Source organism: Fonsecaea pedrosoi, assembly GCF_000835455.1.
Source record: "Fonsecaea pedrosoi CBS 271.37 unplaced genomic scaffold supercont1.3, whole genome shotgun sequence".
Taxonomy (NCBI): domain Eukaryota; kingdom Fungi; phylum Ascomycota; class Eurotiomycetes; order Chaetothyriales; family Herpotrichiellaceae; genus Fonsecaea; species Fonsecaea pedrosoi.
In genome coordinates this window covers 3768323-3788407 of record NW_013550613.1, presented here as the reverse complement: position 1 = coordinate 3788407, position 20085 = coordinate 3768323, and the positions used below count along the sequence as shown (strand labels likewise).

General features: G+C 54.5%; 7 protein-coding genes across 7 annotated transcripts; 2 read left to right on the top strand and 5 right to left on the bottom strand.

Moving 5' to 3' along the window:
- Positions 1-1486: 1486 nt before the first annotated feature.
- Z517_05296 (uncharacterized protein) lies at positions 1487-3521 on the bottom strand (the record flags this gene model as incomplete). Its single annotated transcript, XM_013430623.1, has 7 exons — positions 1487-1825; positions 1874-2035; positions 2095-2402; positions 2468-2602; positions 2659-2764; positions 2824-3392; positions 3491-3521. 7 exons carry the CDS (start codon positions 3519-3521, stop codon positions 1487-1489), a joined length of 1650 nt encoding a protein of 549 aa, XP_013286077.1.
- A 1094-nt stretch (positions 3522-4615) lies between these two features.
- On the bottom strand, positions 4616-5568 carry Z517_05295 (uncharacterized protein; the record flags this gene model as incomplete). The annotated part of the gene is made up of 3 exons (XM_013430622.1): positions 4616-5054; positions 5127-5448; positions 5514-5568. 3 exons carry the CDS (start codon positions 5566-5568, stop codon positions 4616-4618), a joined length of 816 nt encoding a protein of 271 aa, XP_013286076.1.
- Positions 5569-7013: 1445 nt separating this feature from the next.
- On the bottom strand, positions 7014-8636 carry Z517_05294 (uncharacterized protein; the record flags this gene model as incomplete). Its single annotated transcript, XM_013430621.1, has 1 exon — positions 7014-8636. The coding sequence occupies one exon, from the start codon at positions 8634-8636 to the stop codon at positions 7014-7016; it is 1623 nt and encodes a 540-aa protein (XP_013286075.1).
- An 822-nt stretch (positions 8637-9458) lies between these two features.
- Z517_05293 (uncharacterized protein) lies at positions 9459-11392 on the top strand (the record flags this gene model as incomplete). Its single annotated transcript, XM_013430620.1, has 3 exons — positions 9459-9619; positions 9678-10720; positions 10779-11392. The coding sequence occupies 3 exons, from the start codon at positions 9459-9461 to the stop codon at positions 11390-11392; spliced, it is 1818 nt and encodes a 605-aa protein (XP_013286074.1).
- Positions 11393-11872: 480 nt separating this feature from the next.
- On the top strand, positions 11873-14018 carry Z517_05292 (uncharacterized protein; the record flags this gene model as incomplete). Its single annotated transcript, XM_013430619.1, has 10 exons — positions 11873-12080; positions 12138-12195; positions 12259-12397; positions 12465-12543; positions 12636-12822; positions 12879-12984; positions 13069-13193; positions 13266-13470; positions 13578-13693; positions 13787-14018. 10 exons carry the CDS (start codon positions 11873-11875, stop codon positions 14016-14018), a joined length of 1455 nt encoding a protein of 484 aa, XP_013286073.1.
- Positions 14019-14672: 654 nt separating this feature from the next.
- Positions 14673-16400, bottom strand: Z517_05291 (uncharacterized protein; the record flags this gene model as incomplete). The annotated part of the gene is made up of 1 exon (XM_013430618.1): positions 14673-16400. One exon carries the CDS (start codon positions 16398-16400, stop codon positions 14673-14675), a length of 1728 nt encoding a protein of 575 aa, XP_013286072.1.
- An 808-nt stretch (positions 16401-17208) lies between these two features.
- Z517_05290 (uncharacterized protein) lies at positions 17209-19256 on the bottom strand (the record flags this gene model as incomplete). Its single annotated transcript, XM_013430617.1, has 3 exons — positions 17209-17645; positions 17725-18516; positions 18641-19256. The coding sequence occupies 3 exons, from the start codon at positions 19254-19256 to the stop codon at positions 17209-17211; spliced, it is 1845 nt and encodes a 614-aa protein (XP_013286071.1).
- Between the last annotated feature and the right edge of the window lie 829 nt (positions 19257-20085).

Genomic DNA, 20085 nt, shown 5'->3' with positions numbered 1-20085 from the left:
CTCAAAAATCAAGCGAGTGTCAAGATGCGTATGAAGATACATTCATTCGCTCCTGAGTAGATGTCCTAATACTTCCAATTCGGCCACCTCAGCTCAGACCTCGGCAATAGAATAGCCGGTAAGAGCCACAAACGGATGAGGGCGACATTGCGATGAAGCGCTCACAAACGGCTAGATACTTAGGGCGTCATTAACAACTGCTGCACATGGTTTAAGGAGCATCTAGCTAGTATCAAAGTCATGAACAACGCTGCTGCATCGTAAAATATATACAAGTACGGGCTGTTGACACTCACGCGTCAAGATCAAACACCTCTATAATCTCTGCTTCTTCTTGATAATAGCACAGCTCTTCAGCACAACATGAATTGGCCAAGAAAGTGACCAATTCGCTAAGGGAAGTAACAGACTCTCCCACACCGTGCTTTGGCTGATGTTCATGTTCGGGATGTTCAGAATTTCATCAAAAGGCCTTCAAAAGCCTCACTACACCTGACGTATTTCGCCAAGCACACAGGGCTGTGGACTATCGAATAGCCGGAGATCTCTTGTCCGTTACCCACACGTTTATGGCTGCCGAGGTTATTCACACATATGTATAGACGTCACTGCGAGTCAGAAGGCTAGAGAAGAATGTGCTCCCTCGAATCTTCCATCTAGATGGTCATGGCCGAAGTCTTTTATCTTTTTATACAAGGGCTTTCACAGCAGTCTCATATGTTGCTGCGAGCAGCAAGATTCATGGACTCTCTCAGGTGTCGTCAATCTCACTAGGTAGGCGGTGTCTAGTAAATTATTGTTGCTGGTCGGAATGTGCCTTGTCCCTGTAAGGGGTAACTAAGTGTATTTCAGCTATAGATAGCCTGTGTAACGAGGGAGGAGAAATCTAACGAGCTACCATCTATTGTGATGGGAATCCCAATTCTTATACCTTGCGCTATCGGGATGAGGACACCTGCCATCCTCATCTCATAGTTCCACTTTATCAAGCCAACCGCTGGTATCTCATACGAAGGCTTACTACCGGGTAGGGAAAGGCAGAGAGGATCGTAAAATGAGAAGAGGAAAAGAAGCATTGTCCCATAGAGTTGGGGGATTCAGCCGACCCCGTCCAGCAACATAGTAGGCCATCCTCTCCTCTCAGAGACCCCACCTTTCATCAGGGTCGAAACGGGCCACTATAGATGTGATCGAGTAAAGTTTTAATCAGGCTAGACGTACGCAACGTTCACGCCTATAAGACTGGAGCCCGAACGGGAGCCTCACTGGCACGTGAGGAAGTACGGTAGAAGCGGGCCAGAGCTGTTAGGGAGCAGGGGGGAGTAGAAGGGGAGCGCGAAAGAGTGGAAGGGAGCAGAAGAGAGCGTACGAGGGAGCGAGTGGACTAAATAGTCGTTAGCGGGAGAGCAAAGCGGCGGGAGATTAGCCAGCCAACGAGGCGCGCAGGACGACTATTCCGGGATTACACATATATATGTATATATGGCTACAGCCGGCTTTTCGTCTTGGATGCCTCCAAACGAGCCCTTTCACGATCGCGCAGCATTCGCCGCAGGATCTTGCCCGAAGCACTCTTGGGGATCTGGTCGACAAACTCCACACCACCACCGAGCCACTTGCTCCTGCTCTTCCGTTGGCGCACAAAGTCCTGCAATTCTCGCGCCGTCTGGGCGTCAGGTTTGGCCTTGGGACTCAGCACGACAAAGGCCTTTGGCAGCTCTTGCGAGTACGGATCGGGGATACCGATGACGGCGGCGTCGACGACCAGCGGGTGGCCAAGCAGGAGATCTTCCAGTTCGGCGGGAGCGACGCCCACGCCTTTGACCTGCGTGTTGTCAGCTATCTCATCGAGCCTCCAATGGGTGGAACATACCTTGATCATCTCTTTGAGCCTGTCTTGGACCAGAATCAGTCCGTTCGGGAGCATGCAGCCAATGTCACCCGTGTGGAGAAATCCTTCCTGGTCATACGTCTCTGCCGTGGCGGTCGGATTGTCAAGATAACCCATCGTCACTTGAGGCCCTTTTCCCCAGATCTACTCAACCGTCAGCACAAAATGTCCTGTTAAAAAGGGCCGCCGTATCCTCTGCTTACCTCTCCGCTCTCGCCCTCTTTGACTTCCTTTCCAGTCTCGGGATCCACAATCTTGAGCACTGTCTCTGGGACGACGGCACCGACGGTATGAGCATTCTCATAGGTTTGTAGCGGTGGTGGTGTCAAAGTCAGAGCACTTGTGCTCTCGGTCATGCCCCATGCCTGCCGTATTGCGATGTGCGGGAAACGTTTCGCTAGTTTGTCGACAATCTCTTGGGCCAGGGGCGCAGCGCCAGTGTTGAACTGTTTGACCAGACGCAAGTCATATCCAGCTGCGACGGGGTCGTTGACCAGCCTGATGAGGAGAGCTATAGATGAAGAGATTGACGTCAGTTGGAGGTACCATTGTTGCGGAAGGGAGACAACGCCATACGCGGTACAAGCCACAGTTCATCGCATTTGTACTTGACTATCGTGTCCATCATGGCCTTCATTTCAAACTTTGGCATCAAAACGACTTCTTGGTCGATGACGATTGGCAGTTGCAGGATCTGAACGAGCCCGGTAACTGTCACGGCTGTTAGTCGCATTACCATAACGAGCACTCCAAGACAACAATCGTACTGTGAAACAGCGGCAGAACTCCTAGCAAAACCCTGGGCAGATCCTTGCGGCCGAGAGATCTCATTTGCATGATCTGAGCGATCACATTCTTGTGAGATATCATGACCTATTACCCAAGTCAGCGGCTGGCCATGGCTTTTTGGCCCAGAATTTCGGCCGGCTTACTCCCTTGGGCCGGCTCGTCGTGCCCGAGGTGAAACTCAAGTACGCGCAGACCTGGCCGTTTGTCTTTCCTGCGGGAAGCGTGAAAGGCGTTGGAGTTCTGGCAGAGTCTACTTCATCGAGGAGCCTCTTGACCGTGGGCAAAGGACCGGATGCGTGGGCAGGTTCCAAAAGGACGATCCGTTCCTTGTCAAACACCTGCGAGACCGCCTTGAGCGAACCCTGGTCGGCAAACACCAGCTTTGCCCTCGAGGCCTTCATGATGTAGCCGGCCTCTTCCGCACCATATTCCGGCGACGAACCCGTGAACACGACGCCCAGCCGCACCGCGGCGAACATTGCGATGGGGTACCATATCGTGTTGGAGGCAAACACACAGACGCCGTCTCCCGCGCGCAGACCGTATTTGTGGTACAGGATGGTCGAAAAGCGAGTTGCGAGGCGTCGGATGTCGTCAAAGGACAGGAACTGGTCGGTCGATGCGTCACGAAAACCTCCCGTTGGCTTGACCCCCGGCGGTGTATGTGAGGTTTCAAACAACCACGACCAGATGGTCACATTTTCGGGGATTGCTGCGAGAGTTCCAACACATCAGTATAAGACGGCCGCGCAATCATAGACTGACAAAACTCTGGGAAATTTGTCGACTGACATGAGGCGGGGTCCTTACCTGTGTCCAGCTTCGCCCCGTAGTAGGGCATTTCGATGAGATTGCTTGACGATTCAGTTCAGTTCAATTCAATTCACTTTACAAGACACTCGCGCGGGATCCGAGACCACCAGGATGGATTCGATTGAGATTTTCCCCCAAACCAGCCAGATGCACCTAAATGGAAAGAAAAAAGAAAGAAGACATGTGAAAAAAAGACGACTAAAGCTATCGCGGACAAACAAAACAACTGATCGATTTTCCGTATCTGTGGCCCTCCTCCTACGTCAAAACGTTAGGACCAGAGCTCCAGGAGCGGTCGAGACCTCGGCTTTCAAGCTATTACGAGTTTGACCCAGAGTATGTAATAATAGCTATTGTCCCTGCTTGGGATGCAGACTCGGAGAACGGGAACACCCAACAGGGGGAGGGGGGGAGATGACATGAAAATGCTGACATGCTCACAAGGTCGCTTGTCCACGCGCGACGCACGCGGAGCGCGGAGGCTCATCTCCGCATGGACGAAACGAGATGCCCTGACTCGGAAAACATGACACGGGGAAATAATCCCTTGGGGCGGTGATCAATCCCCGACCCCGACTAAATCAGATCCCTTCCGAACGAAGTCCGAGAAGAGGAACGTACGTCTATACCTAGGTACCTTCTTGTCTACCTGCCCACTTCGTTGACTTAGTGGACTAATTACTGTAGGCACTGACTGGCTAGCTTGGTGGAGCGTTGATGCATCGCACACACCGGTAAGTTGAGGCCGAGACTCGATTCCAGCGAGGAAGGAATGTCGACATTATCATTGATGAATCCAGCAAGGCACAAATATCCAGGTGCTCGACAGGTACAAGAACCCAGACTGACGCCAGTTTGCTCTTCTTGGTGCCGAGTAGCTCGACCAGCTATGGCACTCTCTATGCAAAAACTGGGATGGTGTTGCAACACGTACAATTTGACGAAGCATTCTCAACCCTATATTATGATAGATGCCCTGCCATGGATCTTAGGGCAACGTATGGACCAAGAACCTGTCCACCTGGATGCCTCACAAATATGCTGTGATTGATGCTATCTTCAAGGGCCAGACTGCGCCACCTCTGCTCGATGACATATTATGAGCTTGAACCTCCCCAAACCTCAAGGCGACGAATACTGATAGTGATACTGCGCCTGAGCCTCCTGGACCAGCTTCCCCGTCGCGGCGTGCTTGGCCTTGAACTCTTCATCCTCGAGCATCCTCTTCTTCAGCGTCTGGTTTCCAACAAGAGGACTGGTGCCGCTCGGCACGGCGAGACCCTGCTGCAGTGCGGGTCGCGCGTACAGGCGCTCAAGCCAGGCTTCGACATTCGGGAATCTGCTCAGATCGATGTGCGTGTACAGGATCAGGTTGGCCCATCCGGCCAGGGAGATGTCTGCGATCGAGTACTTGCCACGGCCGGGGCCGGCAACCCAGTCGCGATCCCGGAGACGAGCGTCCAAGATGCCGTAGAGACGCTCCGACTCGCCAACATAGCGCTGGACGGCGAAGAGATCTTTTTCTTTGGCGATGTGGACAAAGTAGACGGCCTGGCCCTGCCTGGGGAGACGTGCGTGTCAGTGTTTGTCTCTACGCAGACAATCCCTTTGAAACGGTGTAGGGGCTGAATACATGGGCCCGATCCCCCCGTGCTGCCACGCCACCCACTGCTCACAGATCGAATAGTCGTCCGAGTCAAGGGGGAAGCTGAACTTGTGTTCCGGATCGTAATGGCGCGTCAAGTACGACAGGATCGCGAGGCCTTCAAAGACCACCAAGCCGCCGCGGTCGTGGTCGACAATGGTCGGGATGCGGCCATTGGGGTTCAGCGACGTGTACCACGGCTGTTTTTGCGTGTCCTTGAGGATGTTGATGGCTTGGTAGGTGTAGTCTTTGCCGTAGGCCGCTTTGAGCTCTTCCAGGAGGATCGAGATCTTGATGCCGTTGGGCGTTCCTGGTGGGGTGAGTGTGGTCAGCCTTACTGTTGCTTTTCGGAGAGGAGGTGGCACTTGTACTGACCGAATGTTAGGAGCTCGATGCCCGACTGTGCAGCCAACCCTGTCGGTTCCGCCATGGTAGCGAGGCTGGTCCCAGAAGTAATGTCCGCGCACAGAACAGATCGAGAGAGGGATTTGCGACAAAGTCGGATCGGATTTGCACAGAAGATGGTATGTAGTCCAAGGACAGAGACAGACCGCAGGGGAAGAACAGGTCGGAAGAATCGCGAACAAACTCCCATTGCTGCCCTTGATCTGGCTGGCTCCTGCTATAAGAATATTAATAGCCGATGTTTCCATTCCCTGGTAGACCGGGCGTCGCTGCATGTCTCGTCATAAAAGTGCAGCCGCAGTTTCCGAACGACCAATTCGAGGTTCTACAATAATTCTTGTATCGATCCATTCAGCCTGGTACGAACACAAACTATCTAAATGTCCGTTTCGAGAAGGTTGGGCCTACTACTTCGAGGCAGGACTCACGAAGTGAAGGTCATTCTCAAGCCACCACAATCACCATTCGCTCCAAGTACTCGGTACATAACTTGTCCATGCACCTTGTAGGCGGTTGTGGTTCAACACGTCTCTCTCCCTCTCCAATGATAAGACGTGCCTGACCAGAGTGACTGGCCTGCACTTTTCCATTCACGGGAGATGGCGTGACTAGAACACCCGGACTAGGCTCATGCACGTCCTGTTGGAGAAGTACAGACATTCCCGAATCCGTTTCGCCTGGGCGCTAACAAAATTCAATGCTCGGTCTTCGTACATAATCCGGATTGGACTTTGTCCAACGACGTGGCGGAACCCACCACCTCGATGCGTCGCAGCATGGTAATTGTCGTCATCAGAGCGTGCATCGCTAGAGTGACATATGTGATTGGCCGCGGTCGGCATTTCTCGAGATGTGATTCTGGACTTGTATTTTTCCGTCGATGCCGGATCTCACAATAAGAGAGAAATGGCTCGAGGCAAGAATCGTGACGAGGGCGCTTTGAGATTCCTGGCTCAACAGGGCTTTCAGCGATGTCGATGCTCGGGTTTGCAGGACTTCTTCCATCTTGACGATTACCTCGTGTACCGTGCAAGTGATCCTTGTTGGTCGCCCACAGGGCATTTTCATGAAGCTTGAGGGTAGTTCATGACTTATCTAGCTAGAGGCTGATGGTGACAGAGCTCGGGATAACACTTGGTACATGTAGTTAGTTGTAGTCACTCAGCACACGCTGGCATGGCTGGATAGATCTCAAGTGTCCGTGGTCTTATTTGATGGAATAATGTTATTCCGCAAGGCTCCTCTTTCTTCTTGTCGCGGGGCTGTAAACAGTTAGTTCACTGTGGCTGTTGCCAGAAATAGCTTCGGGCCGACTCCACTCGCAGGAACCAGTTGCTGGATGTATGAGACGATATCTTGCGGAATCGACATGAGGAGCCGCGTGAACAGTCGCCAGGTATGGTAGAGCTTCTGCCTTTCTTTTTCTGTCCTCTGAATAGTGTAATGACATATATATCTGTGACTAAATCTCTACGAAACTCCATCCAGCACGATCAAAGACACGCCTTGCCGAGGAAGAGAAAACGACAAGGTTGTGGTGGAATCTCTCGTGCCAATCTCCGTCTCGTGGTCCTCCAGCGTGGTCAGTCTAGCCGCTTCAGACAGCTGCCTATATTCCTCGCTCGACGGAGCTTGTGGAGAACCCATGGCTTTCCACTTTGTATATGCGTTACTGTGATGCTCGTCAATGCGGTAGTGCTTCAGTCGACTACTGCTCGGCGAGTTCCATTTGAGTCTTTGCAGAGAGATGTCCACGTTGGCCACCTCCCCCGGCTGATCGTCATCATGGTAATGCCACACAAAGATGCTCAGTCTGTCCCCATCCAACGTGGCAGCAGCCCCGATATCCGGTCCGTTTCGCACGCTGTTCTGGAGAATGCTTTCCAGCGGGACCTGCCCTTCACTCTTTGTCTCGAGTCGCGACCCTCCCATCTTCGCAAACATTCTGAACACATTGAGAACGGGCAGGTCGATGTCGTTGGTCGCAAGGACCCGAAATCCCGCAAAGTATGGTTGATCCTCGAACTCGAATGCCCAGGTCAGAGCTCCTTCAAGATTGACCCCGTGTCGAGCTGCAAGGTCTTGCTTGCGGACAAAGCTGGCGGCCGTGTAGGACGAATACATGGTCCCATTGCGATAGCCCAGCTGCGGACCCTGAGCAGCTGCGGCGCCCTCTGGGTCTGACTCCCCAATGACGATGGGCTTGTCCTTGAGTTCGGGGAACGAGGCAATGACCCCGAAAGACTCGTCGATGATGTGGAGCTGTCGACCGACATTCATGCGAACGTGCTGCGACGCCTCGATAAACTCGGGTTTTCCCTTGGCGTGGAACGAGGTAAAGTCGAGAGGAGAGCCTGTCTTTCCCGTCACATAGTTCTTGCCTCGTAGGCAGTGCTCGAAGAACCTCCGCAGGTACTCTGGTCCACCGTCGGCCGTTTCAGGACCACCCACCAAGGCAGTGGGTAGAGCCCTCCGCACGTTCTCGACGGTGTAGTCGTAGAGCTTACAGTATTCCTCGTGGGTTCCTTGCCAGTAACCGATGTTGGGTTCGTTCCAGGTCTCCCAGTACCAGGTCTCGGCTTCCGCCTTGCCGTATTTATCGACCACATGCTTGGTCCACTGATAGACGAGCTCCCCCCACTTCTCGTAGTCCTTGGGGGGATACGTCCAGCCGGTGAAGACTTCTTTGTAAGAAGCCGTCGGCGTCCACGAGTGTTGGTACGGCTGGGGATTGGTCGACAGGGCCTCGGGCATGAATCCGAACTGGACGTAGGGCTTGACGTTGCGCGACAGCCACGTGTCGTAGATCTGGTCGATGATGGTCCAGTCGTAGATGGGATTTCCCGCTTCGTCCTCGGTGTAGACATTCGTGCTCCCCCATTTCAGGGCATGGACCCCCTTGCCCGTGGTGAATTGATTGTGGACGCGGAAATAGACCTGGTCACTTCCCAGTTGGCCCAGTTTCTTGATCAACTTCTCGCCGTCTTTCATGTAGACGTAGTTGGGTTCGTCGCATCCAAAGAATCTGTAGATGGGCTTAAATGGCCCCTGTCTCTTGTCTCCATGGACGGTTATTGGTACGTCGAGTGGCATCTTGCTTCCCTATTTTGACAGTGGATAAGTAGTAGTCCTATACTAAGATGCTTTCTTTCGGTGCAAAGGTGCCATTACCTACTTGTATGTATTATACGCAGGTCGTCTGATTGCCCACCACCGGAGAATTGCCTCGAGTGGGGAAGCCCGGGTCTTCTTGAAGCCTCTACCAGCAGAAACCATGGAGTGATTTCCTGTGGTGGCCATGGGGCCTCTCCTATGCCATCAACGACGGCCGTCCCCGAGTGGTATGTGATGTACTTCGCACTTTCTCCGATGCTGCATTCTCCAATCGACCTCGGCACGCATTAAGCAGATCATGCGGAGTGGCCAATAGGCAGAGTAGATGCATGCTCTAGTTGTTGTCTAACTCGAAATAGCCTGTGATTGACGTTCATAGCCTAAAATCCTTGCTCTCATCCTGGTTTGACGGGGCGTCCACGACGATACTTTCACACTTTCCTCATACCACGGGTGGAGGCCGACATGTTGGACCACACAGACTCAGAGAGGAGCCGATATCCGTTGTGCCGTTCTCGCCTGAATGTGAGACTACCCCAAGAAATGGAATGCTCTGGGTAGGCACTCACATGGCTTTACCTCGCCGATCACGGCGACCTTCCGGGTTTAGATGACCTGACTCCAGCATATCTCGCTGGCACTCCGAACTTTACGAATTCAGGAGTAAGGATCCCTCCCCCACAGAAACAAGTCCTTTGGGTCTCAGTCACCAGGTAAAACATTCCATGTGACACGCGAGGGGATGCTGCCTTACAAGAGCCGCGCCTGTGAGTCTTCTTCGCCCTCCTCAAAAGCTAAAGCATGGGCAACGATGCTCATCGTCGTCAAGGTACAGAATGTAAAAAGCACAAGGTGCGCTGCGATCAGTCTCCCGGACAGCCAAACTGCGCACGATGCCGAAAGTATGGCTATCGTTGCGTCAGCAGCAACAAGCTGGAGAGAATCTTTGAGGATGACCAAGAGTATGTGCTCTGTCAATGTGCGAGGATTGAATAAAGCCTGACACGACAAATCTTGAAGCTGGAAGAAAGAGGCCGAGACCAACATCGTCCAGCTCCAGGCTGCGGTGACTGAGATACTCCAGAGAAACTCTATGCCGCCTCTATCCTCATTCCCTACAAGCCTTACAGAGCCAGTCAACTCCGACCGTCTCAAGTTGGGGGCTTTTGTTGCTGCAGTGAGCAAGGATAGTCGCGAAGTCAGAACTCGGGAGACGTCTCAGGAACCACCAGCAGAACAGGAACTTGTCTCTGCACCCATGCGCAGTCTATTCGAAGTCACAAAGCTGAGGAATATCCGCAGTGATGTCTCCCAGCACAGGATTGCAAAGACGCCCGAGGACGATTTGATCTCTCGCGGAGCCCTGCCTCACCATGTCGCCAGGGAACTGTTTTCCTTCTTTGACACGACAATGAACCACATCCTTTGGGGAGGAATTGCCCTCGTCCACCGTGACCTCGAGTCTGCTCGGAGATCTTCTTCTCTACTCTGTGCCGCCATCTTGGCCGTGGCCGCATTGCACATCCCGCAGGGGGAAGAGATGTTTGAATTCTGCTATTCAGAATTTGTCTCCCTGATCTCCGGGTCCCTCATCTACCGCGACCACAACCTGGACGACATTCGAGCTCTCTGCATTGGTGCCTTTTGGCTCTCGGACCTTAGCTGGAAACTCTCTGGAGTCGCCGTTCGGATTGCGACCGAGCTGAACCTCCATCAAGCGTTCCACAAGATGCAACGGGGCGAGCCCGATCAATACGAGCGAGCGCAGCTGTGGTATCTCCTCTACGTTTGTGACCATCACTACAGCATTGCATATGGTCGTCCTCCCGTCATCCACGACAATGCTGCAATCAAAGGCTACGAATCTTTCTTGAGCTCACCCATGGCTGGGCCAGCAGACATGAGACTGATGGCTCAGGTGGCCCTGTTCATTGTGCTGACCAATGCGTATCACACCTTTGGGTCGGACAGCCAGCAACCACTGAACGAGGAGGACTTTAACACTTTGAGAGCCTTCTGCTTGGAGGTAGAAGGGTGGCGGATGAAATGGCAGCCCAGAATCGGTGAGATACCCTGCTCAATACCGGCCTGAATAGAGAGGGGATGATACTAACAACTCAGCCCCCAATCCGTACGTCGGCACGTACCCATCCAAGGGCGTTGTACTGCATTACCATTTCGCCAAACTACAGCTCAACTCTCTCGCTCTGCGGGCAATATCGCCCAACCATCAATTCTCCCTAGATCGTAGAGAAGCGGCCAACTCGGCCATTGCCTCTGCCATGTCCACCATGAACTTGGTCCTGCACGAGCCAGACATTCGCAATGCCGTCGCGCGTGTGACCCTGTTCAAGCATACCATGATCGCGTTCGCCGCCGTGTTTCTGCTCAAGGTCGTGTGGAGCTGGAACTCGGCGGCGCTGAACATTGAGAGGCGACAGGTCCTGGATCTTGTCCAGGCCGTGGTGGACTTGATGTCGAACGCTCAAGCCAGCCGGAGACACTTGTGTCGCCATATCGCGACGGGCTTGAGCAAGATGATCTCCAGACTGAAAGCGAGACCCCTCTACCAGGCACGACGCGACGGGGACCACCATCCTCTCAACATTCCAGCCGACATGGAGGACGATTCCTACGGGCCGATGAGTGAGAATGTCTCCTCGGACGCTTTTGGGTTCGACGAGGATTGGATGCTCACATCGTCCATTGACCCGTTTTGCTTTTCCATTACATAGGCTCCATACCAGGGCATCGGGCGAGAGAAAACCATTAGACATCCAACCAACCATACCGTACCCCTTCCCTGCCACATAAATAAAGCGGGCCCTCTAACTTCTACCGTCTACCGTCCTTTTCCTTCATCACACTCAAAGGGAAAATTGCCGATTTGCCGCCAGCCTCGCACTTCCTCCGAACTTGCACATCAGGTGGCCCGGAGGTTCTGCGAGACCCACGCCCACTTTCACCAACAGGCTCGACGGCTCAAAACCGCTTGTGACTGACTTTTTCCCCGGACAAATTCCCCCAAAGTCCCCGCAGAATGCAGCCTCGCCGAAAGGGGTAAGAGAAGTGCATGATTCCCCTTCGACCCACCCGACCTTCCCCCAAGGTCGGGCCCATATATCTATCAAGAGAGAGAGAGAGAGAGAGAGGCTCTTCAACTTCCACTGTTTTGTGTGCATAACGCTTGTTTATCATTCTGGTCGAACGAAACCATGGATTCAAAGCCGATCCAGCATGTCGAAGAGCTCGAAAGCTCCCCCTCTCATGACGCTCAAGCACGGGCGGAAGACCTCGTCCCGGAGACGCCCACGGCGAAGAAGAACTGGAGGAGCTACATCTGGGACTCGTTGGACAAGTCTCCCGAAGAACGCAAGTTTGTCTTCAAACTCGACTGCGCGCTGTTGACGTTTGGGTGTCTGGGTAAGGGACGTTCCGAGACAGGAAAAAGCAAACTGTTTTGCTAATGTCGACACGAAGGTTACTTTATCAAGTACCTCGACCAGGCCAACTTGAACAATGCCTTTGTCTCGGGAATGTAAGAGCGAGGGGAAAAAAAAGAAGATGCTTCGGCAAAGTTCAAAGCTGACAGCAACGACAGGAAGGAGGATCTCAACCTCTACGGCAACCAGTTGAACTATATGCAGACGTGCTATTCGGCTGGATATGTCATTGGCGGCTTGCCGACCAACATGATCCTCACGCGTGTGAGGCCGTCTATCTTTATCCCGTGCATGGAGGTTGGTCAATACTCACATGCCCCATCTTGTTGTCGAGTCGGTGGTTGTTGACCAACAGCGTGTGTAGCTTCTATGGACCATCTGCACCATGGCGTCTTCACGAGCATCGTCTGCTCATCAATTCTACGCCATCCGTTTCTTTGTCGGTAAGTCTCCCTCGTCGACGTGTCGTATACCCAAAAGTCGAGAACACATTCCTTTCTAGGTAACTAGTTGACCCGAACCCCCCTTTTCTCAGGACTCTTCGAAAGCGCCCTCTATCCCGGCATGATATACATTATTGGATCCTGGTATCGATCAGACGAGCTGGCCAAGAGATCCTGCATCTTCCAGGCCGCGTATCCCATCGGCACCATGTTCTCTGGCTATCTGATGGCGGCGGTCTACCACCTGGAAGGTGTTGGAGGTCTTCGGGGGTGGCAGTGGTATGTCCTCCACGGCCACCACGACTTACAAAGCTCTGACTGTTATCGACGTACAGGCTGTATATCATGGACGGCGTCATTTCACTCCCCATCGCCCTCGCAGGCTTCTTCATGATCCCGGACTTTCCTGATATCACTCGTGCGTGGTACTTTACGCCGCAGGTCAGTCGGAACTCCACACAGCCAGGCACAATTCTGTAGAGATATGTCGGATCTAACACTCTACTCCATTGTCTGGCGCTATAGGACATCGCCCTCGCTCGAAAGCGCATCCAGCTCGAAGGCCGCGCGACCCGTCAGCCGTACACGCGCGCCAAGTTCTGGAAGATTCTGACCTCGTGGCACATTTGGTGTCTGATTCCCCTCTACGTGTAAGTCAAGTCGAGAGTCCTTTGTTGGTGGTGGTCTTCCTGTCACTCTGTAGAGGCTGATACCCCGGCCAGGTGCTGGAACAACGGCGGCGCCTCTGGACAGCCCGTCTTTGCGCAGTTTCTCAAGGACTCGACAAGCCCAAAGTACACGGTGCCGCAGATTAACAACTACCCCACGTCGACGTACGGGGTGCAGATCTTTTGCACCCTCGTCTTTGCGTGGACGTCGGACTCGGTCCTGAAGGGTCGGAGGTGGCCCTCGATCATTATCGGCGGGGTGAGTTCTTCCCAGACAGGAGAGAGAGAGAGAGAGAGAGAGATGACATTCCCTTCCCTCCTTGACCGTTTACGCGGCTGCTGCTGACTGTGCTTGTGTGTTGGAAGATGTTCAATATCGTCTGCTACACGTCCCTCTGGATCTGGAATATCCCCAATGGCTGGCGCTGGGCGTGCTACATCCTGATGGGCGTCGGGGCGGCACTGGCGGGGATTATCATGAGGTATGTCCCCTATCCCCTATCCACTACCCACCACACAAGGAAACACACATTCCTCCTCCTCGTCGCTGTTCTTCTGACTCTGTATGTATATAGCTGGGCCCACGAAATCTGCTCGGCCGACAACGAAGAGCGCGCCATGGTCACGGGCGGCATGAACCAGATGGCCTATGTCATCCAGATCTGGCTGCCCCTGATCGTCTGGCAACAGGTCGACGCGCCGCGCTACGCCGCCGGGTTCGCCACCGTGCTGTTCATCGGCGGGCCGGGAATGGTTGGGTTGGCCCTGTTGACGCTGTGGTTCCACACGAGGGAGAAGAAGAGGTGAGTAAATCGACCCAGCCAGGGGGTACAGAAAAAGACAGACAGACAGAGTAATACGTCTGCTTTGCGCGCCATCTATGCCCCTTGATTCTTGCTTCTGAAGGGGCGACAGCGATGAGACTGACCGGTGACAAACATGTCGTGTGGCGTGTGACCAGACTGGCTGCCGAACGAGAAATAAGACATCCGCAAGCGTCCTTGGCTGGGAAAGAGGCTGTTGTCTGACTCCTCGACGCCATTTCGACATCTTCAGGGGGTAATCATGGCCAGTCTACAGTCAAAGCTATGTCCCTTCTGACTGAGTGCAACAGCTTTGTTAGTCTGGCATTGACATGATATGACATGACATGAGATGAGAATGATATGCTTTATGAATAGGGCTGGTGGAGGGATGGAGGGATTGCGTGCGTGCATCTGAGGTGGACAAAGCAATGAAAGGTAAAGGATGGAACGAGACATGATACATGATATCATATATGCTTTGAAAAGGACAATAACAGATCCGGCTTTTGATTGTGCACCCTTCACTGCCGAGTCGAAAACATTACCTCTTCGCCTGGTCCTGTTGCTAAGAATCCTCTTTCGTTCTTGCTAGTTTATCTCTGCATAACGCTGTCCACAGCCGCGGGCATTGAGATAAAAGACGCGGTGAAAACCATCACCCCAACATGGTCGTCGAAGTCGGCGTCTCGAACAAAAACCCATCGAGGTCCAACAACTCTGGAAAAAACAGCGCCTCGGCCTGCGTGGTCAGGTTTGCGTACGCGTGGGCCGAGTCAAACGTCAAGGCGGCGCCCATTTTCCAGCGGTGCGAGGCGGTCTTGTCGCGGCGGGCGATGAACTCGGCCCGGTTCTCGGGCGAGGTCAGCGTCTGGAGGAAGCGGGCGAGGTCGGGCCCCGTGCGCGACTGGAGGGCTTGCTGGGCGCGGGCGATGTGGTCGTCGAGGAGGGCGTCGCTGAGGACGCCGTACGGGCTGAGCTTGATGTGGTACAGCAGCAGGGCGGCGAAGCAGACGGAGCGGTGCGTGTAAAAGGGCACGAGGCCCAGGTTCTTCTCGCACGCCACTTGGATCAGGCGGATGGCGTCGTGGCGCGCGCGCTGCACGATCGAAAACGTCTCGGCAGAGATGGGCACGTCGTTGTGCAGCGCGAACGACCACAGTTGCAGCGTCGAGCTGAGGAAGAAGATCTCCTCGATCTCGCTCGGCGAGGGGAACCGCGTTCGCCGCAGTTCGTCAAACTGTTGCGCGAAGATGGTGATCAGGCTGATCCGTGGGATCGGGTCAGCGAGGCCGGAGACGTTCACAGCCCGCGCGCCGATCGCGTGCGCCGATTCCACGGTCAGATGGGAGATGGCGCAGAGGTGGGACAGCTGCGGCGACACCAGAGGGTCGTCGAGGGACGACAGGAGTGCGTAGTCGGCGAAGATGGTGGCGGGAACTCCCAGTCGGCTGGCGAGGATCTGGTTGACCACGAAGCACGCGATCCACGTCGTGGTCCGCACGCCGTGGTCGTCGTTGTTTACGGTGTCAGACTTCGCGCAGCCGGGGTATGTCACTGCCGGTCGAGGCAAGCCGATCTGCAACGCCAGTTGACAGGCTAGTGCGCCGTACATGAACGACGGGTCAAATCGCTGCGATTTGAAAGGAAAGGGCCACATCGCCAGGATCAACAGGGCCTGTACCACCTCGACGGAGCCGTTGCTGGGATCCAACACGCTGCCGACATGACTGCGGACAATCTCTGCAAGTTGGGGTCGTGCTTTGTCCGTGGATGCGACGGCGCAGACAACCCAGAAGAGGAGCGGACAGCGATCGTAGACGATCTGGACCGACCGGCACATCTCAAAGGGGAGATACGGGTGACATCTTGTGAAGTAGATGCGGAACAGCTCGTTGGCCTGTGTGGCCGTGAGCTGGACATGGCTGCTGCCTTTGTAGTACAGATTTGGAACCGGTATTGGGGGAGGAGGAGGAGGAGGAGGAGGAGATTCTGTTGCTGGAGGCGGTGGTGCTTGGTGGACGGCGGTCGGTATAGACTCGACAACAATAGCTGATGAAGAAGAAGAAGTGTTTTCCACCCCCCACGACGAAACGTTCGTTTCCAACGACGTCGTAGGACTCTCGCCGACGGGGACCTGTCCTTGTCCTTGCCCTTGTGCCCGTTCTCGTTCTCCAACAGTCAACACCGAAGTCAAGGCCCTCAGCCGAGTCACCTCGTCCTGCAAATCCGCCAACATGCGCCTCTTGGGCGTCCGGCGAAAGTTGGGCCCAAAGACGCACTTGGCATTGACGCTGCGGCAGCGCGTACAGCCCTCGGGCCCGGCGACGTCGGCATCGCAGCCCACCTTCCACTGACGGCAGCGGGTGCAGGCTTTGGCTTTCATTGTTGGGGCATGTGTGCAGGGATGCCGAAGTGAGGGAAGGGGGATTCCGATTCAAGCACAGTGAAATCGCAATGGTTTGGCGATGTTGGTCATGCATGTCGAGGTCTTATATCCCCCATGATTCTCTGCTGGATGGCCAACCCCGCTCTATTCTCTGAGAATGGCCAATTGCCGTCCGGGGAGTTGGGGTGAGCATTGCGAAAGTCGCAATGGTGGAATGGGGAGCCTATAATAATAATAAAAGGCACGGATTGGACTGCCACTTTGGGAAATGCCCCCCCCCCCCCCCCCCCGAATTGCCAATATTGCGATATGCGGAGGTGAGGGAGATCTACCACAAACTACGGAGGTATCTTCGAGACATTTGATACTCCCTCCCGTCGGCTGTGTCTGCCAACGTGGGACCGTACGGGCAAATCATTCCTCGGACAATCTTTTGCACGATATGAGCTTGGAACGGCCTCTCTAACATTGAATTCAACTTGGGGTGATGCTGACTCGAATGGGATGTTCTTGCTCCAGAGTCTTACAATACTCTACATAGAGTGCCATGGGTTGTCGAGCTACATGTTCCGTAGAGACCTCACTATCTCTACCACTCTAAGCATCGTGTACGTAGCATATTGTCACGCAAATAACGTGGATTTGTGTCGTCGTTAGAAGACATAAGACTTGGAGGCTTGTAAGAATATGGTGGATCTTATGGCTGGGCAAATACATCGATTGATTTAAGATATTCTCTCAAGCTCATCACTATCATCATCGCCATCCAGCTCCCTTGGTCCCCTTTCACACGCCCAGTTAAACCCTACTCTCTCCCCCAAGGCAGCGTCAAGAACAGCAGAGGCGCATGCTGCTGCGACCCGTGCGTGTCCGTCTCCTCAAACCCGGCCGAGGCGCGGTAACGTGGAATGGTCGCCTTGAACGCCCTGGCCGGATCCCACCAGAGCGCGGCAACGACGTCGCTTTCAGGGATATTGTACAGCTTGGCCACCGCGGCGCCGGAGAGCACGTTCGCGTTCTTGACGCGCTGGTACACCTCTTCGTCGCGAAACATGATGTCAAAGGTCACTTCGTAGGGCCCGGCAATCTTGCTCCGCACCACCGAGGCGATGTCGCCCAGGTAGCAGGTCCCCGCGGGAGGGGCGGGCTGGAGGTAATATTTCCTCGGTTGGCCCGGGGCGGTGGGCCCGGAAGGCTTGATGAGGGAGATGGCGGCGTCGGCTTTGACGGGGAGTTTTTCACCTGAGTATCGGACGGGTCAGTTGACTTCGCATGCATAGAGATAGGCAAAAAAAAAAGGGAGGGGGGAGGGGTTACATACGAGTATCGACAAACGTGTTGGATCCTTCAAACACGTCCACACGGAAAGGGAACAGACCGACCGGATCCGCCTTGTGGATGAGATGGTACATGCAGAACTCCGGGATCGGGCCAATGGGCGTCTCGCACGGCGTGATGGGCCACGCAAAGTTCCCTGCCGTCGCGAGCTGTCCGGGATACGGCGCATGAGTCAAGCCCATCTTGGTCCTGTTGGCCACCTCGTTGGCCTGCTCCTGCGTGGGTGCCCTGCACTGAACGACCACGCACACCTCCTTGGGGAGACTCTTGTCCGGCTCGAGCGCGCCCATGACGCCGTTGATCCCGTATGTGATGATTTTAGTTTCGTACTCGTAACCGCCCGACATCCTAGCCCTGACCGTCTCCTTGACGGCCGGGATCCACGTGTCGAGCTGAGAAATCAGGATCGGGTCCCGAAAAGCGCCCACAAAACTGTTTTGATAGCCGTTGATCCGCGCCGCTTCGGTCTTGACTGTATACTCCCCGTCGGGCTGGGGGATGAATTTGGGCCCGCGCACCCTCACGGTACGCTCGTCGACTTGCTCGTACGTCATGTCCTTGGTGTGCAGCTCGCCGCCTGGGCCTTGGAGGATGTCAGGTCTGCTCTTCTCATACAAGAGATGGGCCGCTACGGACAGAGGAGTGCATCGTGCTCCTGGCTGAAGCGGGATCAGGTCGAAGTTGTCGCGGCGCACGATCGCGAGGGATTCCCGGGATTTGGGGATCGCGCATTGTGCACCGCATTCCATGATCTTGCCCATGGCATAGTTGATCCCTGTCGTAGCATAGTGGATTAGCCAGCCATTTCTTGTTAATGTGCGTAAAGAGGGATGAGATGGGCTCCGCAAAGAAGTCTGGGGAATAGAGCCTGGTAACAGGGGCGAGATGGGGACACTCACCTAGATCTTCAAATCCATGGTGGAGACAGAACGCCGCGTACGGGGCCGGATCGTAAGAGCGGCCGCCAATGATGATATCAAAGTCCGGGTTCTCGTTCATCGCCTTGACATAGGGCTCCAAGCCCATCTGCGCGACGATCCTCACCGCAGAGTCGATGTCTTCCTCCTTGAGCTGGGGCACAGCCTGGCCACACGGACTCATGAGATTGTCCTTGAACTTTTGGCGCACGGTCTCCTTGGGGATCTCGGCGTAGATGCTGATGACCTTCATCGGACGGTACCCGTTCTCCTCGACGATCTCTTTGATGAGCCGAGTGCTCATGTCGACGAGCTCGTTCGAGCCAGAACCGCCGGCAGAGCCGATGAGGCAGCGGACGCCGTGGGTGTGGCACGCTTTGACCAGCTCGCCAAAGTCCCTCTTGTAACCTGCCGGGGAGGCTGCCGTCTTGCCGAGCGCGAGACGTCCAGGGCCACTGTCGGTCGAGCCGGCGTCGGCGATGATGGCGTCCACACCAGAGTCCACTACATCCCAGAAGACGCTCGAGTTCCACCCTTGGCCGAACTGGCCGACGGGGGTGAAGATGCGGAGCTCGTCCTTTGTTCTTCCTGGAGACATACTGACAGTAGATGATTCGATACTGATCTTGACGGTTCTTGGCTGATGTTGGTGTTTGTCTATGTACTCGACTTGGCTTATTCCCCAAATAGTCTCCCATGGACTTGTGCTGCTCGACGTGAGTGACCAGCGAGCGCTCTTTATGTCTTAGTCTTCTCACTGTACATTCTTGCAAATCCCTCATCGGACCTCTCTTCGGGCCCGAACTGGTTGTGCGCCATCGCAAAGATCCCTCCACCACTCCTCATCGGAGAATATTCAAAGCGACCGTGGCAGCTCAACGAGCCACTGGGGAGAGGGAAGCGGTGGTCGAGGGGCTTTCGGGGTGTCTCATTTCGAATTCCGGAGAGACGCAAAGCAGGCAAGCGATGATTTGTGGAGGAACAGAGGAACTAGTTGGCGGGGAAACCTGGGGGATGATCATCGGATCATGTGTGGCGACACTGCGAAGTCGCAATGTTTCGGCATCAGAACCTGGCGTCAGCGTCAGTCGGAATGGAAAGATGGTCAAGTGAGAAACAACGCCACCAGACGCCAGAAATAGTGTGACTGCTGATCCATCACCCCAAATCGTCCTCTGGTTGCGAACTTGCTGGTGAATATCTTGCCGCAGGAGAATGCAACAGTCTGGTGTCTCAGCAGGGTAAAGAAGACACACAGCTTAACGCATATGACTTGAGGTCCACAGGAGAGAGGATATGGGCTAGTTGCTCTGCTATGCTCGAGGGATTACATGTGAAGGAGGATGAAGCAGAAGAATTGGTTGATGGAGAAGATGGACTGGGCATGATCCAGGCTATGTTTCAGGGTAAACATCATGACTGATATC